A 23,696-nucleotide genomic window follows, 5' to 3' on the forward strand; every position below is an offset into this window, starting at 1 on the left:
TAATATTCTTTTGTGCACCAGATTGTTCATACCAGGATATTTTTGTAACCCCCTTGCCAGTGGGCATTGAGGAGTTCTGAGGGCCACAGAATCTTTTATTACTGATGATAACTAAAGCTATATGAAAGTTGCAGGCTGTGATTTTGTTGCGGAAACCTCCGCTTTTAGCACACACCTTAACTTTTTATAGTTGTCTCAAATTTCATTGGTGTTGTGACCCTGTGTGTTAGGTGACAACACCACTCACTTGAATTGGGCCCAGCTGCCCCTTCAAAGGGGTGGGCAGACCAAATTTGAGTGAGTGGCATTGTGACCCTCAGTCAGATTTGGTCTGACCACTCCTCTAAAGGGGTGGTTGGGCCAAATTCGGGTGAGTGGTGTCGCAGCCTGGCACATGGAGTTGCAACGTCACTCAAATTTGAACGGACTGTACCAAAACCACAACTATATCAAACAGCGGCTGCAACTTTTGAACAAAAAGAGTCACAACTTTCTTACAGGCTTAATGCTGATACGTGAGCCAGAAAGGGCGCAACTTGACTTTCAGATCCAGGGTTGTGCTTGCATGGTTAACAGTTAGAATATATGCAACAATATTTTTTATTGGACCAACTTCTGTTGGTGAAAGAGACAAGCTTTCAAGCTACACAGAGCTCTTCTTCAACTCTGTGTAGCTCAAAAGCTTGTCTCTTTCACCAAGAAAAGTTGGTCCATTAAAGATATTACCTCATCCATCTTGTCTGCCTAATATCCTGGGACCAACATAGCTACAACCAACACTGCAAACAAGTTAGAATAAATATCATTTGCACTTGTAAACTGAGCACACTTGGGAGATCTCAGCTAAGTGGAATTCCTGATTAAGCACATCCTGATTAAGGTGAGGGCTCTGTAATAAGTGGAATACGATTAAAAGATTTTTTCAAGTGCCATTATTTAATTATTTCAACAAATTCCAGTGTAAGTACAGTGTTTGACCCCATTGTGAAGATATTAATATTTGAAATCAAATTTGAATTTAAGGCAAGGAGTGTGGTGTAGCATTATATCAGTGTCTGGGAATCAGGATGCCAGAGTTAGTACTGCATTGACTTGCTGTGAGGTTTTGAGCAACTCATTTTATCACTTTGTGCCTCAGTTCACTCATCTGTAACATGAGGATAATACCTATGTACCTGACAGAGGTGTTGTAAAGCTTTTTTATTTGTAAAGTGCTCTGAGATCCTTGGATAGAAGCAGCTGCAGAACTGCAAAGTCTGGTTTGGTGTCACTATTATTAGCAGTCATAAGAAAGAAAAGAAAGTATTTTTAAAAGATTAATACTTCTGTGGAAATTGTTAATTTACATAATTTTTAGGTTTCTTCACCAGTTGAGCGTAAAGAAGACAATTCAAGAAACAGCAGTGTAGAGGAAAACAAAGATGATGATAGCGAGACGCATGAAGTGAAGAAAATGAGAACATCTCCACAGACTTCTGAGCAGGAAATTAACTGCATTTTCCAGCAGAAGATACAAAATGCTAATGAGTGTCCAGGTATGAGAATGACTAAGTTTACCAGCAATAGGGTTACCATACGTCCATATTTTCCCGGAGATGTCTGACATTTTGGTTTTTAAATCACCATCCGGGAGGAATTTTTAAATATCTAAAAATGTCTGGGATTTGCCATTATTATTTTTCCCCAAAGAAGAGTTGATCATTCAAGAGAGAGAGTGAATGCTGATCACTCGAGAGAGTGTCCGCTCTTTCCCCCTAGCTCCCAGTGCTTGCGCCGCGAAACAGCTGTTTCGTGTGGCTGGGAGGGAGGGAGGAGGAGGGGGAAAGCGGCTTGCTCAGGGGAGGAGGTGGGGCCTGGGCGGGGATTTGGGGAAGGGGGTCCAATAGAGCACGGAGGGGGCAGAGTTGGGGCAGGGACTTTGGGGTAGGGGTTGGAATGGGGGCAGGGAAGGGGTGGAGTTGGGGCGGGGCCAGGGGCGAGGAGGCACGAGCAAACCCCCCCCGTAGAGTGTGTCTTTTTTGAATGTTAATTTTGGTAACCCTAGTCAGCAATGCCAACTACTATTATATAACTTGGGTAAAATTCTACTCTTGGATCTGCAAATTTGGAATGCTGTGTCTGTAAGAACAGAATGATGAAGTCAAAATTCACCCTGTGGATATGAGAGCAGAACTTTGTTCTTAGTATTTCATATTTGCACTTATGTGAATTAACTTGGAGGAGGAAAAAAAGGTCATGGATGAGAGGTGCCCTAACATTTGTCAGTTATCTCAGTTTTTCCAACTTAGCAATTGCAAGTGTACAATATACATCTAAAAAGAAATATTTTAAATAAAATAAAGTACTGCATTTTCTAGTAATACTTGGTACTTATAGGAGATCTTCAGATGGAAGGTGCTAATACACTTTATAGATATTAATAAAATAAAGCTTCCCAATACTTCTCACACCCTAAAACATGAGTAAGCATGTATTGCCATTTTACAGGCAGGGAGATGAAGGCACAGAAAGCTTAAATGACTTGTTCCAGGTCACACCAAGATTCTGCGGTTGGGCCAGGAGTGAAACAGATTGCTTGATTCCTAGTCCTGTGTTTTAAGCACAAGGTCGTACTGTGCTGGAATGTGCCTTTTCTAGACAGAAATCTGCTGTGGAGTGTTTTAGAGATGCTATTTTATGATTGACAGGAAAAAAATGTACTTTGTTCTTTTGTTATTTAACATTTCAATCAAATATTTTAAAGTTATTTGAAATAATCTATATTTTTGTGATGGTCTTTTGTCAGAATAGATTTCTAGCTCAGTAGGTTCTGAAGATGGGTGTGCTGAAACTCAAGCTTCTAAATTCAATAAAGCATCTCAGTGGAAGCTAACCAACGTGAAAGAAGGTATTATTTTTCAGATGCATTGAGTTAATAGAGCAGTAAAACAGATTCCCAGAAAAGGTGAAGGAGCAGTCAGGAGAGGGAAGAGAAGTGTGTGGTGATGATATTTCAAGAGGGGAATTCTTGACAGCCTCATTGTGTATTTTTTAATTTAAGTTCTTTAAATAAAAGAAAAGGAAGGAAAAATATCTGTTCATGTAGTGTCAAAGTCAAGAGTTTAAATTTGTGGGCTTGATTCTATCTAGGTTTTCATAGTATAGTGATGGATGTAGTATCTGAGTGCTTGATACACCTTTCTGGGTTTTGTCAACACAAGTCTTCAAAACCCAGTGGTGGTAAGTGTATCTGGAGCAGTGTTAGGCAACTTGTACCCCATCCATTCCACTATAGCAGGAATGGTCTGATGAAGACCCCAAAGTGGTTTGGATCTGTTCAGTAATTCTACATGTCCAGGCCAGGTGGGAGAGGCACTCTTAGGCATGGAGACCAAGTTGGATATTAAAGCTGCTTTCCCCTGGCAGAACCACTAATATCCTCCCTTGTGGTGAATTCTTCCCCCACCCCCAGCACAGCTGAGCCCCGCACTTGATGGGTGGGGTGATCCTGCAAAGGTGAATCTGGTTCCAAAATGTCAGAAAATCAAAAAGTATTATAATAACACTCTTCCACATCCCACATAGATAATACTTTTCCTTACTAGGCTGTTAAATTCATGTCCAAGTATAGAATTGCTACTTGTACTTCCATAGTTAAGGTTGCAACTGTTGTTTTATATCATTGAGGCCAATAACTTTTTAGGCATTAAAAATAGATTACTCATGTATATGGATAACGAGGCCATTCATAGCAAAAAATATATCATTGACTTGTATGGCTCTGTACTAGTTTATGCCAGCTGAGGATATGGCTCAGAGTTGTCAAGTAATTCGTAAGGGAGACAGTATGATCTAGTGCAATGGTCTCCAACCTTTTTATGCCCAGGATCACTTTTTGAATTTAAGGGCAACACAGAATTTACCCTGCCCCTTCTCCGAGGTCCTGCCCCTTCCCCGAAGCCCCGCCCTGTTCACTCCATTTCCTCCCCCATATCGCTCGCTCTCCCCCACCCTCACTCACTGTCGCTGGGCTGGAGCAGGGGTTTGGGGTTTGGGAACAGGTGTGGGCTCTGGGCTGGGGCCGAGGGGTTCGCATTGTGGGAGGGGGCTCCGGGCTAAGCCTGGGGCAGGGGATTGGGGTGCAGGAGGAGGTGCAGGGTGCTGACTCTGGGAGGGGGTCAGGGCTGAGGCAGGGAGTTGGGGTGCAGGAGGGGGTTTGGGGTGCAGGCTCTGAGGGGGGCTCAGGGCTGGGGCAGGGGGTTGGGGTGCAGGAGTGGGTTTGGGGTGCTGGCTCTGGGAGGGGGCTCAGGGCTGGGGCTTGGGGTGCAGCCTCCCGCCGGGCGGCACTTACTGTGGGCAGCTCCTGGTCGGTGGTGCAGCAAGGCTAAGGCAGGCTCCTGGAAGGCCCTGTGGCCCTGCGCGCTGCCCCTATCTGCCAGCACCGCCCCCTCAGCTCCCAGTGGCCACAGTTCCTTGTTCTCGGCCAATGGGAGCTACGGGGGCGGTGCTTGCCTGCAGGAGCAGTGCACTGAGACCCCCGCCCCCCCCACCCATGGGGCTGCGGGGGCTGCACTGGCCGCTTCTGGCAGTGGCATGGGCCCGGGGCAGGCACGGAGCAAGCCTGCCTTAGTGGCAATCCCACTGCACCACCAGATATCACAGTTGACTGGGAGAGTCTCTAGGATTGACCAGTCAATTGCGATTGACTGGTTGGTGAGCACTGATCTAGTGAATAGTAAGCCTTGGTTCAGGGTTCTGTTCTGGCTCTATTACATGTTTTCCATGTAACTTTGGCAGGTCACGTCAGCTCTTTTTTCCTCTCTTAGCTCTTCAAATAAGTGGACTTGTGCACATTCCTATAAACAAAGGGCAATTTTAGTGGGAAATGCCTGCAGGAGAACTATCTTACTAGATCCTTGAAATTTCTTTTCAATTTAGAAAAGAAGACCAGACCTGTTCAGAAGCTGATCACAAATATATATTTCTCTGTTGGCATCATTGACAGAGAATCCTGTTTAATTTTGAAATAATGGTAATTTCTTAAGCATATTATTGTTTCTGCCCTTAACTGCTTATTTCCAGATCAAATGTCAAAATGTACCTGAGTTTCCCATCTTTTGGTATTGAAACTTTTGGTTGAGCAGGTAGAGGAACATATTAAAACTTTAGATGCTTTGCAGCATTTTAAAAATGGAGCCGTTTAAAATCGTCTTGATCTCAAAATGACTTAATTCAATCAGAAAATTCAGGACACATTTTAGTTGTCAATGAGATTTACCTCAAAAAATCTGAAAGCATGACAATTATTTTGAGTTTTAGCCTTATTATGGGGTTGTGGTTACAACCTTTGCTATGGATAAACCACTACCTCCCCAGAATAAATATTACACACTGCCAAACTAGAACTCTGGTCCTATGTGTCCAGAAACACAAACATCTACCACTACCTTTCTACCACAAAGGAAAAGTTCTGTTATCTTCTGGAAGGACCTGTATATTTCTTTCCTGGTGTAACCAACTAACAAAAAGCAACATGTGATAGTGAATGGTCCTATTCCTACTGAAGCTGCTGCCAAATAATTCCTATTGTCTGGTGATTATTTTATTAAATGCTTGAAGCTCACATCCTATTTTATATCTAATCTACAGCAAATTCTACCAATCTAGAAAATACTGAAGAGAAAGTTATAGATCCTCGGATTCAAGTAGCGATAAAGAAGATGAATAAATTGGACAATATACTGGCAAAGAAACAATCTAGAGAAAGAGAAATTAAAAAACAAGGCAGAGAAGTGAGGGCTAAACTTTGGGAAGAACTTCAGGTTAGCAAAGTGTGATTTTTTTTTAAATATTTACCAATAAAACAGCATCTCAGAATGCTATCTTATGGAAGGGAGAAGTCTAGTTCAGCAGTTCTCAAACTGTGGGTCGCGCCCCATTTCAAATGGGATTGCCAGGGCTGGCTTAGACTAGCTGGGGCCCAGGGCCAAAGCCAAAGTCTGATGGCTTCAGCCCTGGGAGATGGTTGCAACTTTCAGAGTGGTAGCCATGTTAGTCTACCAGCAAAAACAACAAGGAGTCCTTGTGGCATCTTAGAGACTAACAAATTTATTTCGACATAAGCTTTTGTGGGCTAGAACCCACTTCATTAGATGCATGGAGTGGAAAATACAGAAGCAGGTATAAATACATGAAAAGATGTGAGTTGCCTTACCAAGTTTGAGGTCAGTCTAACGAGACTATTCAGTTGACAGCAGGATACCCAGGGAGAAAAAATAACTTTTGAAGTGGTAATGAGAGTGGCCCATTTCAGACAGTTGACAAGAAGGTGTGAGTAACAGTAGGGGGAAATTAGTATTGGGGAAATTAGGTTTAGGTTTTGTAATGACCCAACCACTTCCAATCAAATGGTGTCCAGTTTGCAAATTAATTCCAGTTCTGCAATTTCATGTTGGAGTCTGTTTTTGAAGGGTTTTTTTTTTTTTTGAAGAATTGCCACTTTTTGGTCTGTTATTGAGTGACTAGGGAGACTGTAGTGTTTTCCTACTGGTTTTTGAATGTTATGATTCCTGATGTCAGATTTGTGTCCATTTATTCTTTTACATAGAGACTATCCCGTTGGGCCAATGTACATGGCAGAGGGGCATTGCTGGCACATGATGGCATATATCACATTGATAGTGGCATATATCACATTGGTAGATGTGCAGGTGAACGAGCCCCTGGTGGTGTGGCTGATGTGGTTAGATCCTATGATGGTGTCCCATGAATAGGTATGTGGACAGAGTTCGCACAGGGGTTTGTTGCAGGGTTGGTTCCTGGGTTGGTGTGTTTGTTGTGTGGTGTGTACTTGCTGGTGAGTATTTGCTTCAGGTTGGGGGCTGTCTGTAAGCGAGAACTGGCCTGCCTCCAAGGTCTGTGAGACAGATGGATCATCCTTCAGGATAGGTTGTAGATCTTTGATGATGCGCTGGAGAGATTTTAGTTGGGGGCTGTAGGTGATGGCTAGTGGCGTCCTGTTACTTTCTTTGTTGGGCCTGTCCTATAGTAGGTGACTTCTGGGTACCCTTCTGGCTCTGTCAATCTGTTTCTTCACTTCCCCAGGTGGGTACTGTAGTTTTAAGAATGCTTGATAGAGAGCCTGTAGGTGTTTGCCTCTGTCTGAGGGATCGGAACAAATGCAGTTGTATCTTAGAGCTTGGCTGTAGACAATGGATCGTGTGATGCGGTCAGGGTGAAAGCTGGAGGCATGTAGGTAGGAATGGCGGTCGTAGGTTTCCGGTATAAGGTGGTGTTTATGTGACCATCACTTATTAGCACTGCAATGTCTAGGAAGTGGACCTCTTGTGTGGACTGGTCCACGCTGAGGTTGATGGTGGGGTGGAAATTGTTGAAATCTTGATGGAATTCCTCAAGGGCTTCTTTTCCATGGGTCCAGATGATGAAGATGTCATCAGTATAGCACAAGTAGAGTAGGGGGGTAAGGGGACGAGAGCTGAGGAAGCATTGTTCTAAGTCAGCCATAAAAATGTTGGCATACTGTGGGGCCATGCGGGTACCCATAACAGTCCCGCTGACTTGAAGGTATAAATTGTCTCCAAATCTGAAATAGTTGTGAGTGAGGACAAAGTCACAAAGCTCAGCCACCAGGTTTGCCGTGATGGTATCGGGGATGCTATTCGTGATGGCTTGTAATCCATCTTTGTGTGGAATGCTTGTGTAGAGAGCTTCTACATCCATAGTGGCTAGGATGGTGTTTTCTGGAAGATCACCAATGGATTGTAGTTCCTCAGGAAGTCAGTCGCGTCTCTAAGATAGCGGAGAGTGCTGGTAGTGTAGGGCCTGAGGAGAGAGTCTACATAGCCAGATAATCCTGCTGTCAGGGTGCCAATGCCTGAGATGATGGGGCATCCAGGATTCCCAGGTTTATAGATTTTGGGTAGCAGATAGAATACCCCTGGTCGGGGTTCTAGGGGTGTGTCTGTGTCGATTTGTTGATGGCACCATGTGCAGTCCAATCACATGTAGGAGCTGTGAGGGAATAAGTGCACACAGAACCTTTGGAGATTTTAGCTGCTTAACCCTAAGAAGTCTTTGCTGAGCATGTGTGGACTGAAATTTTTCAAAGACTTTTAACTTGGCCCAACAATAAAAGGTACATTCCTGACAAAAAGGCCACCCCTTTCAAGTCTCTGCTCCAATGTGTGGGAATACTAGAGCTTCTCACCAAAAATGTCACCACAATTTTGTTAACATTACAGAACATATTTTTCCCGAACCTCAGTCTCAGAAATGGCTAAACTGTTTTTGCTGAAACTTTCAAAAAAATGTGACATTGCTTGACGTCTGGGAAATTTCAGACCAAACAGTTATATTTAGGCAAGGTTATGGGTAGGTGAAAATAGGGTCTTTTATTGGGAAGTGTCTTGCAATGTTAATAATAGGCAGTGCTACCAGCCCCACATATAATATGTATAAAATTTGGTTTGAAATGGTAAAGCAGTATATGCAATGTAAATCATACTGCAAGTCTACCAGAATTCAAATTTATGTATCTATAAAACTATATAGTTCCTATAATCCATGGATAGATGATGTACAATAATTATAAGCATATACAGAGCTTAAAAATCTATGCTATTTTCATAAATGCTCAGAGAGTCTAAGACATTCAGATCACCCAAAAAAGTAAGAAAAAAAAAGTAAGAAAATAATGTTCACCCAAAAGCTTGATTGACAAAAAAGGCTTCTGGTGTGTGATCTGAAGTTTGCTAGACTTGGGCCTCTGATAGATCATCAGGAAAAGTATTTTACTGTAATTCCAGTCTGATCATATATTTGCTGCTATCTTATATTTTCATACTTTCCCTCTTTTAAATAGTCTGTAACCTCACTAAGTGCTTCAGGAACTCAAGAGGAGATAGAAAATACAAACAAATTTTTATCTTTGACCTCCTCATTGCAGATAGTTGGTAAGTAAGTAAAACAGGTAAATTATAAATATCTCATAAGATTATCTTATATGTTGATTATAGCTGTATTTCTGTAAGTTCTAAGATATCACTACTATTAAAATAGATTAAAATGTTTTCCATTACAAGTGCAGTTTTAAAGTTTTATCAATAAAATAGTCCTTACACGTAAAAACTTGTAAAGACAATTTTTCTAAACCTCAAGCTGAGTAAAAAGTATTTTTGCTGCTGCACATGCCTTCACAATGTAGTATTGCTTTGCAGATTTTTGTTTGCAATAATTCTGCAGTATTTCAAATGACTGGGCAGCCTTGAAGATTTAACTAAGTAGAAGCAAGGTAGGAGAAATGTGAATAACTTATGTCTGTGATAGAAAAACAAATTCTAAGCTGCTTTATAGACTGAGTTGGCAAACCCCATTTTATTGTAACCAGTACAGAACCCTGTATGTGTCTTCAGAATCTAACTATTGGCAATTTTATCTTCATTTTTTATCCCTCACATTTACATTTTGACTTTTGATCCCTAACCATTCAGCCTTGTCTGGAAATTCATCAGCAAAGCTAAACATTTTTAAAAGGCCCTATCCAGCAGAGCAGATATATGGTCTCCTGCAGTGTGAGGCTGTGGCCATAACTATCCTATTGAAAAGGAAGGTTGGCTGAGCAAATGCTCTGAATACTGCTGCTTCTGCTTCTCAGAAGGAATGACTTTAAAGTATTGTAGAAAGAAATCTGGAAAATAAGTGCTTTACTGAAACCAAACATATTTAAACTACAGCCTATAACACTCTTTACCTGGCCTACTCCTCAACATTTCAAACGGAACTGGAATTCCAGTGCGCTGAGATGCTATAAGTACAGCACGCTAAATAAATCTCTGGTTACAACAATAATCAGTTTCAGAGTTTCAAAAATATACCTTAATGTATTTTAACATTCTGGTTATTAAATCCAGGGTCAGACAGCTTTTTGAAGTCACACACAGCATTCTGTGGGGTAGTTGGCTATGCAGCATTGTTACAAAGAATAATTTAACAATAACTCTTTTGCATTTAAAATGCAGCAAATACACCAGCTTTGCTCTTACCATCTTTGATTTTGACTGTGCTTTGAACTGAATTACCTTGGCAATGCTTATACTGCTCTCAAATTTATTAATTGTTTTGTCCAGTTCTTAAACACAGACTTCTTCTTTTTTGTTGGGGAAAGATTTCTTGGAGTACAAATTTTTGACCTCTGTAATCTAAAAAATATTTCAATCTCTTAAATAAAAGAATTACCAAAAGTTGTCTTTTGGTAGCCTGTTGCACTATAGAATTTTGATTCTCACCACCTTGTGCTCTCCAAACTTAAAAATATTACATTATTGGCTGTTACAAAATTTAATGAGAGAATCTTTACTTGTAATCATCTTGGATTATAATTGCTTTTTTTCCTATCAGAATGGTTTTTTGTATTGTTGCCTGACCATTAACATTAGACCTGTTGTGACTGTGTAGTTTTATAACTGAATTATACCATTCTGTGCTGGACTTTTTGAAAATGGTAAAGAAGTATATACAGGAAAAGAGTAGCAGCCGTGTTAGTCTGTATCCGTAAAAAGAAAAGGAGTACTTGTGGCACCTTAGAGAGTAACAAATTTATTTGAGCATAAGCTTTCGTGAGCTACAGCTCACTTCATCGGATGCATGATGATAAAATAAATAAATTTGTTAGTCTCTAAGGTGCCACAAGTACTCCTTTTCTTTATACTGGAAAAGAGGATTTTTACATCAATAACTGCATAACATTTATTTAGTTTACTATTCAGGGGGCAAAAAACACAAGATTTACATATCAGCTTTACAGCAATTTAAAACTGTCCAGTAGGTGTCAGCATCTAATAAAAAGAATATGCTTTACTAGGTCTCTTAAACTTTAAGATATGGAGAGAAAATTTGTTTATGAGGTGGTTATTAACAAAGTCCACACTGCACTTCCTTTTTCTTTTCAAAGGTAACTACAGGTGTATGGGTCATATATTTGCTCCTGGGTCTGGCCAGGAGCTAGAATGAGGGAGGGGGCTCAGGGTTGGGGCAAGAGGTTTGGGTGTGGAGTGCTTACCTGGGCAGCTCCCATTTGGTGCTAGGAGTGCAGGTGGGAATGTGGGAGGGTGCAGGAGCCCCTCTTTGGTGCTCAGGGTGGGAGTGGGAATGTGGGGGGTGCAAGAGTCAGGACATGGGGTGTGAGGGGTCTGGGTATGTGTGGGGGGTGCAGGAGTCAGGGCATGGAGTCGTGGAGGGTGCAGGGGTCAGGGCAGGAGGCTGGGGTGTGTGCAGGGTGCAGGGCAGAGGGCTGGCTGTGTGTGAGGGGGGTGCAGGGGTCAGGGCAGAGGGCTGGGTGTGTGTGTGGGGGGTGCAGGGATCAGGGCAGGGGGCTGGGATGTGTGTGGGGGGATGTAAGGTGCAGGGCTCAGGGCAGAGGGCTGGGGTGTGTGGGGGGTGCAGGGCTCAGGGCAGAGGGCTGGGTGCGTGTGAGGGGGTGCAGGGCTCAGGGCAGAGGGCTTGGGTATGGGGGGGGGATGTAAGGGTCAGGGCAGAGGGCTGGGGGTGTGGGCTGGGGTCATGGGGGTGCTCCCAGCTCCCTGCTCAGAGTAGCAAATGGCCGGGGGCTGGAGGGGATATGCCCTGATTCCACCCCCCTTCCCCAAGGCCCTGTCCCCACCTCTTCTCCGCCTTCTCCCTGGAGCAGCGAGCACACTGTGGCTACGCTTCTCCCCCACCCGCGCAAGGGCTATCAGCTGATCGGAGTCAGGGAGGGAGAGGAGGAGGGGCAGGAACGCAGCACGCTGGGGGAAGAGGCGGGGGAGCGGGGAGTTTGCCTGCCCTGCAGCAGCAGCCGGCAGGACCAAGCTTCTTCACCCTGCCTGGGGGGGGCGCAGAGAACAGCGGGCTGTGGCGGGCAGGATTTTTAATGGCAGGCTGCTGTCTGCCGGGGTCCTGGCCTGGGTTTGGCAGCGGGCTGAGAGGGGCTGGCGGCTAGGACCCGGCAGGCAGCAGCGTGCCATTAAAAATCGGCTCGTGTGCCGTCTTTGGCACGTGTGCCATAGGTTGCTGACCCCTGGTTTAGATTTTTCCAGGGTCCTCCTTGCCTCAAGGTTTTATGTAGCATGTTAACACTTTTCATTCATCAAATCATTTTGTATGATTGGCAGCTGAGGGACTTTCCCTGGTTGAAAATAAAGAACTGAATGTAATTAACTTTGTCTTCTAGCGCTTGAATATTTAGCTTTTATTTTATTTGACGACAACAAATGATGCAAGGGAGGTTGTTTTGAAAATAGTCTGTTTTGAAAAGAGTCATTAGAGTTTCAAATGCCAGCTACATCCACAAAATCACTTCTATCCAGCCACTTGTGTCTCAACATCTCTAGCAGCAGAAACACATCTGCCCTAATTGTGGCAGAAATTAGACTCTGCAGCTATAAAATGCGCATTCAGTTGTTACTAAATGACAATCATCATCATGCTTTCAGTTGAGAAGGCTAGTATTAATTATTACAGGCTGTTTGTTGTTTAGTTGATATTAGTTAATCTCTCATGTATGTGGATCCTTAGAGTATGTGCTTTTTAAGTGTGCACAGATTGCAGAGCAGACAGTGTGGGGCTTCTCCTTAACCTGCACTCCCTGGCTAATTCTTGTCAGGAGCATGACTAACACTTTGAGTACTTGAAGCAGCTCTTGAGCACTGGGATGTTTGGCACCCATTTCTCCCAGATCACACTCCTGACAGAGGCCGGTTGGATTTCTGACAATTTGGGCACATCTAGACACCCCCTGGGCACTTAACTTTCAGTTGAACCTCTAGATGATTCCCCAAATGGCTATTCATGTCTGTTGAAGCTTTTGAATATTTTGGCCTTTGGCTGTATCACTTACATACAATTACCAGTCCTATAGAAGCCTGTAAATGCAGCAGAAGAAAAAAATATGTAATCCCATTTACTCAAAACCTCTACCAGACTTCATAGATACATCAGAAGTGGTATAATACATTTTGATATTCTCTTCCAATCTTACTTGCCTTTGTTCATAATGATTCTTTTACTCGCATATTGACTCCCTTACTCACCTCTCTTCTTTTGCTCCATCTGTTCTATCTCTTGTAAAATGTTTTATTGTATTGTGGTAACTACTTGAAGAAAATCAATAATAAACTTCTATGACTCTTGCATATCGTACTTGGAGAAATGTACATTAATCATACTGTTAAGTCACAAAAATCTGCTTTAAATAAGTATTTAACAATTATTCAATACACTTCTAATTAACAGATCCTTCCCATTCTGAAGAAGATGAAATATTTATTTCAGTATTTCACACACAAATTAATTCAGAAGATTACGACTGCAATGAAAAACAAGCTGTACAGGGTAAGCCCTTATTACAGTCCTATAATTATGTAATGAGCTTTTGTATTCTGGATTTGAATGAGTAAAATGTTCCAGAAAATCAAGGCTGAAAGAGAAGCGTTGTGTGCCATACAGAGGTTGGAAAACATAACATTCCCATAATGTATGTAATATAAATAGGTAATACAAGTTTACACCCCTGATTGAAAAATTTAGGAGTTTATCAACAATGTGGTTCTTTTTGGAAATTGTATAAAATTTATCTCTGCTATTAATCTAATACTGATAATCATAGGGTCATAGAAATTTGTAGCTGAAAGGGTCTTCTAAAAGTATCAAGTCCAGGCCCTGCATTGAGGCACCACCAGTTAAAACCTAGACCATTTGTGACAGGTGTTTGTCTAACCTGTTCTTAAAACTTGATGATGGTGATTCCACAGCCTCCATGGAAGCCTATTCCAGAGTTTTAATATCTAACATAAATCTTCCTTGCTGTAGATTAAGACTTTCACTACTTGTCCTAATTCCAGTGGGCATAGAGAACAATTGATCACCATCCTCTTTGTAACAGCCCTGAACATGTCTGAAGACTTTTAGCAGTTCCCCTTATAGTCTTCTTTTCTCATGACTAAATATGCCCCCCCCCTTTTATTTTTTTGGAACATTTCTTCCTAGGTCAGGCTTTCTAAACCTTTCCTCATTTTTGTTCTTCTCCTCTGGCCTCTCTCCAGTTTGTCCACATCTTTCCTGAAGTGTGGTGCCCAAAATACTCCAGCTCTGGCCTCACCAGTGCTGAGTAGAGTAGGGCAATTACCTCCTGTGTCTTACGTATGACACTTCTGTTAAAACACCCCAGAATATTAGCCTTCTTTGCAATTGCATCATGGTGTTGATTGATATTCAATTTGTGATGCACTGTAACCTCCAGATCCTTTTCAGCAGTACTACCACCTCATCAGCTATTCCCCATTTTGTAACTGTGCATTTGATTTTTTCTTCCTAAGGGAAGTACTTTGCACTTGTCTTTATTGAATGTCATCTTGTTGAATTCAAACCAATTCTCCAGTTTTTCAAGGTTGTTTTGAGTTCTAATCCTGTCCTCCAAAGGGATTGAAACCCCTCTCAGCTTGGTGTCATCAGCAAATTTTATAAGCATACTTTCCACTCCTATGTGGAATCCATCTATATACTGTCTGCCACCTAGTTTGACCAAACCATTGATAAGTACACTTTTGAGTATGGTCTTTCAACTAGTTGTTCTCCGGCCTTATAGTAATTTCATCTAGACCATATTTCTCTAGTTTGCTTATGAGAATGTCACGTGGGACTGTGTCTAAAGCCTTACTGAAATAAAGATATATCACCTCAACTGCTTCCCCCCCATATTCACTGGGCCAGTAACTCTGTCAAAGAAGGAAATTAGGTTGGTTTGGCATGACTTGTTCTTGACCAATCCATGGTGGCTATTCCTTATAATCCTGTTATCCTCTGGGTGCTTACAAATTGATTGTTTAATAATTTGTTCCAGTATCTTTCCAGTTATCAAAGTTAGGCTGACTGGTCTGTAATTCCCCAGGTCCTCTTTGTTTCCCTTTTGAAAGATAGGTATTATGTTTGTCCCTCTCCAGTCCTCTGGCACCTCACCTGTCCTCCATGAGTTCTCAAAGATAATTGCTAATGCTTCCGAGAATGCTTCAGCTAGTTCTTTAAGTACCCTAAGGTGAATTTCATCAGGCCCTGACAGCTTGAATACATCTAACTTATCTAAATATTCTTTGACCAGTTCTTTCTCTGTTTCCGCTTGTGTTCCTTTCCCCTAGTTGTTAATATTAATTGTGTAGAGTATCTGGTCACCATTAACCTTTTTAATGGAGACTGAAGCAAAATAGGTGTTAAACACTTAAGCCTTCTTGATATCATCAGTTGTTAGCTCTCCTTCCTTGCTAAGTAGAGGACCTACACTTTCCTGTGTCTTTATCTTGCTCCTAATGTATATAAAGAACCTGTTCTTATTGCACGTTATGCCTCTTGCTAGATGTAAGTCATTTTAGCTTAACCTTTTTGATTTTGTCCCTACATGCTTGTGCTGTTCTTTTGTATTCATCCTTAAATTTGTCCATGTTTCCACTTTTTGTAGGATTCCTTGTTGATTTTCAGGTAATTAAAGTGCTCCTGACTGAATCATACGCTCACTATGAGGCACCATCTTCCCTTAGGTGTGCAATTATTAGGCCTATGCTGAAGAAACCTTCTCTCAAATCTGACGGTTGATGCAAAGTGCAGTATTACACAGTCTCTCATATTCCTATTTTGGGTCAAGGTTCTCTGGCCCTGTTTAATGTCTTCAGACTTCTTTAATCTCCTTCAGTTTAGTGGGTTTTTTTCCTATTAAACTGATTATGGTACAGACTGCACTTGTCTTGATGTTTGAAGATCTCCTGACAAAGATCAGACATCCTTGCTAGTTCTTTTAGATTTGTGTGTTGTTTTGATTGCTTATGAGATACTGTTGTGGCAGGCATCTGTCCAGATAGAATGAGTTGTGTTTCAGTATCTGTATTCTTCCATCTCTGTGAGATTCCACTGCGTGGCATTGGGCAGTTGCTCATTTACTCAAAAGGTTATTTTCAGCATGTATACATGACCATTAGGAGAGTAGTGAAATGTTTTAAATTGCTGTTGCCACCAGTACCCCGATGACACTCAGCTCTGGAAGCATATTATGTGATTCAAAGTAATCTGGTTTCTTGGTAACTGGCTAAGATGGGGGGTTGGATGAGAGGGACTTGACTAGAGATCATTCACAACAGGAGAGATGAGGGGTGTGTGTGTGTGTGTATGGGTGCACTAAGGAGGAGGTGATATTTGCTGTTTCTACTCAGGCTTCTTGTTATTGTGGTTTGGTTTGTAATCTTGAGGTCTGTAGCATTCTTGGCTGTTGCCTGGGTTCCCAGGTAGGAGCCAAGATAGGCCCTGAGCCAGTAAAGCAGAGAAGGCTGTGCTTGACTATAAATACTTAAGTAGTCCCATTAATGGGACTATTTATGTGCTTAATTTTACATTTAATCCTGTTACATGCTCCGCTGAATTGGGGCCATAGTCTCTTTCCTCTGGTCCAGACATCAGGTTACAATCTTTCCTCTTTGATGCATTCCTTGCCACAATTATCCATGTCTCTGTCATTCTGCATTAGATGTTCTATGTGGGTCTACCTTGGAAGGCCATTCAGACTTCAGCTAGCACAGAATGCGGTGTTAAGCAGTGTTTCTTATATGACACTTATTACACCTGTGCTTGTAGACTGCAATGGCTTCAGGATGCAATGCAAAGTGTTCATTTTTATCCATAAAACCCTGCATGCTCTGGTTCCTGGTTAGCTTCAAGGTAGTGTTTCTCCTATGCTCTGTGATAGCAACTAAGAAAGTTTGGGATGCTTTTTCCTAATAGGCCCTAGATTTGAACCCTGGAGGGTTGGAGGCAATTTTTCTTCAAGGGTGGGGCCCTCCACTTGGGAATTCATCTCCTTCATTGGTATTTGCACAGCCAGAGTTTGTATGACCTTAAAGAACGTTGCACAGCTTCTGTATATACTAAGACTTCTGTGCAGAGGAATGGGTAGAACTTCTTATATGATCCAGTGAGCTTTCTTTTAGTTGCCTTTTTTGGTCAGATTGCATATTCTTTAATTTGTGATACTTTTAAATGTAATGTATGTGCTCCTAGAGGCAGTGATAGTTAATCTTTTTATAAATCCAATGATAAGGAAGCACATTCTAGTTTTATAACTAGGTAATCCCCAAACGTGTGTCTAACCCCAGGATGAAAGGGGAAAAAAAGAGAGAACTATTATGTATGGAGGAGAACACATCAATTTGTGAGATTTATAGGACATTAAATATGATTGTTTAGTTTTGTCATTTATAAATCTTTGGAATCTGGATCATTCCAAAGTCATGAAAGAATTGTCACTTTAAAAGTATTAGAAATCTCTGAATAGCACATACTATATATTGTCTGTTCATATGGTTTTTGGAGAAACTGTGTTCAGAAAACATTAAATCTGAAAATAGCTTGAGGGTGAATTAAATGTTCAGTGTGCTACTTCCTAAACAATCTGATCTGCTTATTAGAACATATCTTTAAATGTAATGATCACACATAATATATTTAAGGCTGTTACTAAGAAACCATGTTTGTTTCATAACTTGCACAGATTTAAGGTGAGTTTTAAAACAAAAATTGTTACAACAAGGGACTGTAGAACATCAAAGACCTCATCTGTTTTTCAGCTGTTTCATTTAAGAAATCTGCTTGAAATATCCCCAAACAGTTGCATGCTTTCCCCAAAAATCACCACTTAATTTATCTAGTATTGGTGATATAGTTCAAACAATAAGAGGTTTAAAAAGAATGGGTTTAAAATCATGGCAATGTGTCTAACATTTTTGAGGTCAGATCTCCATAAAAAATATTTTGGCCTTCACAAAACTATAATCTTATGTAAGAAATAACTTTGCTAAATGGGCACCCTGAAAAACTTCGATTTACCACATTTAGCTGTGGAAATGGTTATGATAATAGTTTCTAATGGTAAATATAGGTAATACTTCCAATACTATAAATATAATAAATCATAGTGAAAATAGTAGTTATTGATTTTTGTCTATTGGAGAGGCAACAATCACATTTTTGCAACTGTTTTTTCTTAACTACAGACCATCTAAATGAAATCAAAACAAGCGGCTCACTGAAAATAACAGGAAAAACAGACCAAAAAAGTGACACCAGAAGTAAAAATACTCAAGATTTTATTAAAAAGAACATTGAGGTATGTGTTAGGGCCTAAAATCACTAAAAGTTTAGGGAGTTACTGATGTATACTAAATGCATTGCCAAAAAAAATACGTTGGTTTCTTGATCAAGACACATGCCATTATTAACTCTGTAAAAGTTAATCAGGATTAAATGAACAACATTATACTACAAAAATTTGTTGTTCACTGCAAAGTGCGGCCGAGTATTCATCCTTCACTGGTTGCCCAAATTTGCAAATTAGGTCCCCATTTGCTTTTAGATGGTCATATAAGAATGAGAAACTTTATATTTTCCAATCTGTGCCTGGCCACAGCCTATACATTTTGTAGACAAGTACTTCTTTATAACCTTTTTCTAAAAAAAGAAAAAACGATGTTTGGTGTTCTTAAGATAATGGGTGGACACTGGGTGATTTGAAATTCTCTATCTACAGAACTGTGATAGCAAAGGCCAGGGCACAGCAACGTGTCCTATACCATTCAGCGAGTATTCTCAACCCTGATGGAGAGAAGCAACTTACTGCTATCAGAGGGCAGTTTACTTTCCATGCATCATTTAGTTCTTGACTCATCTGCTAACATTCTCTGCAACAAGGTTGCCAGGTGTGGTAGAGGTTTTTGGACATGTGCACACTTCTGTGCCATGAACAGGAATAAGAATACTAATTTACTTCCTACAGGCCACCAGATTTGTGAGTGGTTTCGATCAGCTTGGTTTTGGTTTTAACTAGTAGCACAGAAATGAAAACATGTTTTCCATTGTCAGTATTGCGAGCAAACCCAGTTTTATAGTTTTATTTTTAATGCTTTCTATCCATAAATACTTCAGCTGGCAAAGGATTCGGGGAGCCAACTGGTTATGCTAACGGAAGAGAAGAAAAGATTGGTTGAACTGTTGAAAGATATAGAAGACAATGGCAGTGAACTTCAAGGCATTGAGGTATGATGATTTTAATTTGCACTGACTCATGACTGGACTTTCATGGATGTTTATGATATTGCAAAGAAGGGAAACAGTGAGTTTACCTCAAAGTTTGCAGATGATACAAAATTACTCAAGTTAGTTAAGTCCAAAGCAGACTGCGAAGAGTTATGAAAGGATTTCACAGAACTGGGTGACAGGGCAACAAATGGCAGATGAAATTCAGTGTTGATAAGTGGAACGCACATTGGAATACAGAATTCAACCTATACATACAAAGTGATGGGGTCTGTATTAGAAGTTACAACTCAAGAAGGAGATCTTGGGGTCATTGTGGATAGTTCTCTGAAAACATCTGCTCAACAATGTGCAGTGCAGTCAAAAAACCTAACCATGTTAGGAACCATTAGGAACGAGATAGATAAGAAGACAGAAAATATCATAATGCCACTATATAAATCTGTGGTATGCCTACCCCTTAAATACTGCATCTAGTTTTGGTTGCCTAATCTCAAAAAAAGATGTATTAGAATTGGAAAAAGTACAGAGAAGGGCGACAAAAATTATGGGTGTGGAACGGCTTTCATGCAAGAAGAGGTTAAAAAGACTGGGGCTGTTCAGCTTAGAAAAGAGACAACTAATGGGGGGTAGGATAGAGCTCTATAAAATCATGAATGATGTGGAGAAAGTGAATAGGGATGTGTTATTTACCTCTTCACAAAAACCAGGGGTCACCCAATGAAATTAAAAAGCATCAGGTAAGTACTACTTTACACAACACAATCACCCTGTGGAAATTGTTGACAGGGGATGGTGTGAAGGCCAAAAGTATAACTGAGCTCAAAAAAGAATTAGGTAAGTTCACAGAGGCTAGGTCCATAAATGGCTATTTAGCGAAGATAGCCATGGATGCAACCCCATGCTCTGGGTGTCCCTAAACCTCTGATTGCCAGAAGCTGAGACTGGATCACTCGATAAAGGGCCTTGTTCTGTTCGTTCTTTCTGAAGCATCTGGCAGTGGCCAGTGTAGGAAGATGGGACATTGGGCTAAATAGCCCATTGGTCTAACCCAATTATCAAACTATAAATCTCTAGCTTTGTCTTTCTTTTCAGGTTTTACTGCAGATTTAAGGTAGTGGGTTTAAGGGAAAAAGTGTGATTTACACTATTTACTCTTTGTTGAACTTCTGTTGTTTTTTGAAATGTAAAATTTCAAAGTTGACATATGATTGGGAAATAAGTGAAGAGTGTTTTTCATCTCTTAATAGTATCAGATTCTAGTATTTAAAAAAAATTTAGCTGAGTACTGTAAATTATTGTGCCATCTTTTTTTCCGGTAACACATTACCATCAATTTCCCTAAAGTTGAATATGACTTATTCGTTCAGTATGACATTAGATGCATATCATGTTATGTTCATTGCTCAACAAGTATTATGAGTAAGGAAGACGACAATGTTATATCCATTTGTGATGGGATCACCATGAAAGTTATAAGCATATACTGTTCTAACACCGTCAATTGAATGGGAGTGAGGTTGAGATTAAGCAATATCCAGTGGTATAACTGTGTTGAAGTTTATAAGCCAGGAACTTTGTAACAGTATTTTACTGTACCATCGAAACATTATAATGCCATATATTTCTAATAGAGAGTGCAATGTTGTTGTGACATACCAGGCCATAATCCAGACTAGTGGGGGGGATTTGTCACCCCTGTCCTGCAACTTTGTGTGCCCTACAATGCCTTACTGTAGTAGCTTCTATCTGGGCCGCTCACAAACAACCTTCTGGCATGCAAGCCACGGCCTGAGTGTCTATGTGTAAATGCAGCTGGCCATCTACACCCTGGCTCTCACCAGCCTTGGTTGTACTGCATGGTGACCTCAACCCAGCCCCAGTCTGGGATCTTCTCCCAGAAATATATGTCGTGTACTGGCCAGCCATCTCTGGACAGTACAAACATATTAAGTCCATTATTCTTTTAAGAGAATAATAAGCCAGCTTATTGTTTTGAATAGACTACCCAGACACTCCAATTTAAACACACTTGGTTAGATAAAATCGTAAAATATTTTAAGTGATTGTGAGTAATGAGGAATAAAAGCCAGAAATGGTAATAAGAAAAATAAAGATAAAACACTTAATAATATCTACTTAACAGACTATCTTAGTTGCAAAGCAGACTTTCTCACCACATGCTCCAGCAGATTACTGACCAACTCTCAGGTCAGGACCCCATCCCCAAAGTCCAACAGCTGTTTCCTTCTCTCTTCTCAGGTGTAGAGAATGAAATGGGCAGGGAGAGAGAGAGAGAGTGGTGCCTTGGGCTGTTTGTCCCTCCTTTTTATAGTTTTTCCCCCTCTTGAAAAACATTTCCAGCTGAGAACCGGGAGATAAAGAGTTTATCTGAAAGGATATTCCCCACTGGTTTTCTCATCTATTTGAATTTCCTTTGTTTTTCCTTCCTGCTTGATGACTCTGTTTACTGCTTAAATGCAAATTAAGGCAAGCACACATTCCTTCCTTTGTCTGTGACAGACCTGACTTCTGCCTGGGCAGGGCTGTGGGGTTTGGAATGTGTGTTAACAACATCATACAGGGGAAGCTTATAACTTCACATACAATATTGTACAGACATTTTATCAGGATAGTACTGACCAGCAAATGATGAGTTTTCAAATGGTACCCTATTAGGCATACTGTGTACAAAGATTATTACAATAATATGTATGGTGTGAATACAGAGGTGTATTCCGTCAGTTGAAAATTATTTTAGAAGGGAAATTTACCTTTCAAACAAAGCATTTGTGATTAAAGATTATATTTGTGATTAAAGATTGTGATTAAAGACCTTATATTGCAGGCAATCAACAAAGTCTTCTTGGAAGTGTGTTTCCAGAAAACTTTGTAAGTTGGTTGCTTACCAGGCTTGCTGATTTTAGGAAACAGACTGGGCTAGTTTGGTAGGGCAAAAAAGACAAACAAAACTCACTCACTTACTTTGTGCTCAGGTGGAGATTGGGATTGGAAGTGAACATAGGTTCTTTGGGTAGCCTCTGCACATTCCCATTATTTGTAAGTGTGCCAGGTTGCTGCAGAGCATCAGAACCTTTTGAAACCAATGCCCTTCAGAGTATCCACTTTTTCTTAATCCCTGAAGAAGGGCTCAGAGCTTTGCCCTGCAAGGAATGAGAAGACAAGGCCTGGCCTCTCAGTTTCTTTTCTGGCCCTTGGGAAAGGAACTTGCATCACACAGCATTTACATGGGTAATCTCTCTCTGAGCTCTGAAGCAGACTCGGCAGATGGTGTGCATATTGGAAGCAAGTAAAATCTCTGGAGAGGAAGCTATGTCACGCCTGAGTGGGAGCTGCACAATAGGGCTGAGGAGCCAAAAACTTCCAAAAATGCTTAAAAATCTTGTAAACACCAACAGCTGTGCTGATTATTGTAATTAATCAACTGTGTAATACGATTAATACTAAAAGTACAAACAATAGGGGAGGCTTAATGAAAACCCAGGTGCAAGTTTTGAGGTCTGCCTGCTACTGTGGTTCAGAGGAACTGAGGTAGCTGAAGATGCTTTTGCTCTATCCTTAATTTGGTGAGTTTTAGAAGAACAAAATTTGAAAGTATAACTCACCAGGTTATGAGTCAATCTGCCCTTCCCTCAGTGTATTAACTATTCCTGCAGAAAATGGTTCCGAGCATACTACCAGATCATGTTGCCAAATCTGCTTGAAACAGATTTGGCAGCAGGAAAATTACATTTTAGGTAATAGGATACCTAAATATTTTAAGATTCTAATAGAAACAGAAAGAAAAAACCCCAAACCTCTTCTGCCCTCTTTTTTTAAATACGCTCCACATTCCAGCACATGCTTTTCACATTAACAAAAGAAAAACCTGAGAGAGACTCATTCAGAAATGCCTTCACTTGAAAGTCTTTTAAACAGTTTTTTTGGTGGGCAACATCAAAGATAGTAATACATTTTCCTAACATGAAGAATGGCATTCTCTACTACATGCAGATTTATGTCTTCTCTCCAGATGTGTAGTCCCTCAGATTTTTAAAACAGGAAACAACTTCAAAAATAGTTAATAAAGGTTTTCTGTGTATCAGGAGTCCCCTGTTTAGGATGACTAATGAAGATTCAGCCTAACAATGCTTTAGCTGTTTCTTATACCAACTCTGATGGCAGCATGGCCATAGAAATGCAACAGTCTACCTAGGTTCTCATATTGGGACCAGTCACCACGTTATTTGGATACCTATCAGAGACTTTCTGTTGTTTGTGACAGACTTTCAGCAGCTCACATTAGGAGATGCTTGTGTATTGCTGCAGACTTAATACACAGTGAACACCAGAAAATAGGAGTGACAGTTTTAGGATTATTCTATTAAATGATTGTTAGAAAACAAATGTGAATATTATGGACAAAATGGGGAAACAGAAAGGAAAATGCTTTCCTTAGTCACTTGAGACCTGACCAGTCTAGAGATGGATTCTTTCCCCCCACATTTGAGTTATAATCTGACCTAGGCATTTCCTGAGACCTTTGGCAGGGAAGATTTTGAGGAAATTATCAAGAAACTAACGACTAATCTTGATTG

The 23,696-nt window shown here is 40.8% G+C and overlaps 1 protein-coding gene across 3 annotated transcripts in view; it reads left to right on the forward strand.

The window, feature by feature from the left end:
• Positions 1-23,696, forward strand: part of FSIP1 (fibrous sheath interacting protein 1) — a 188,351-nt gene that overhangs the window by 17,020 nt on the left and 147,635 nt on the right. For all 3 annotated transcript variants that reach the window (XM_073348818.1, XM_073348817.1, XM_073348819.1), the window contains 6 exons: positions 1,358-1,535; positions 5,629-5,801; positions 8,861-8,951; positions 13,267-13,365; positions 18,060-18,172; positions 18,988-19,098. In XM_073348818.1, coding sequence (XP_073204919.1) covers positions 1,358-1,535; positions 5,629-5,801; positions 8,861-8,951; positions 13,267-13,365; positions 18,060-18,172; positions 18,988-19,098 — 765 coding nt within the window. The remainder of the gene's footprint in view (positions 1-1,357; positions 1,536-5,628; positions 5,802-8,860; positions 8,952-13,266; positions 13,366-18,059; positions 18,173-18,987; positions 19,099-23,696) is intronic.

This window comes from Lepidochelys kempii, chromosome 6, assembly GCF_965140285.1.
Source record: "Lepidochelys kempii isolate rLepKem1 chromosome 6, rLepKem1.hap1, whole genome shotgun sequence".
Lineage (NCBI taxonomy): Eukaryota > Metazoa > Chordata > Testudines > Cheloniidae > Lepidochelys > Lepidochelys kempii.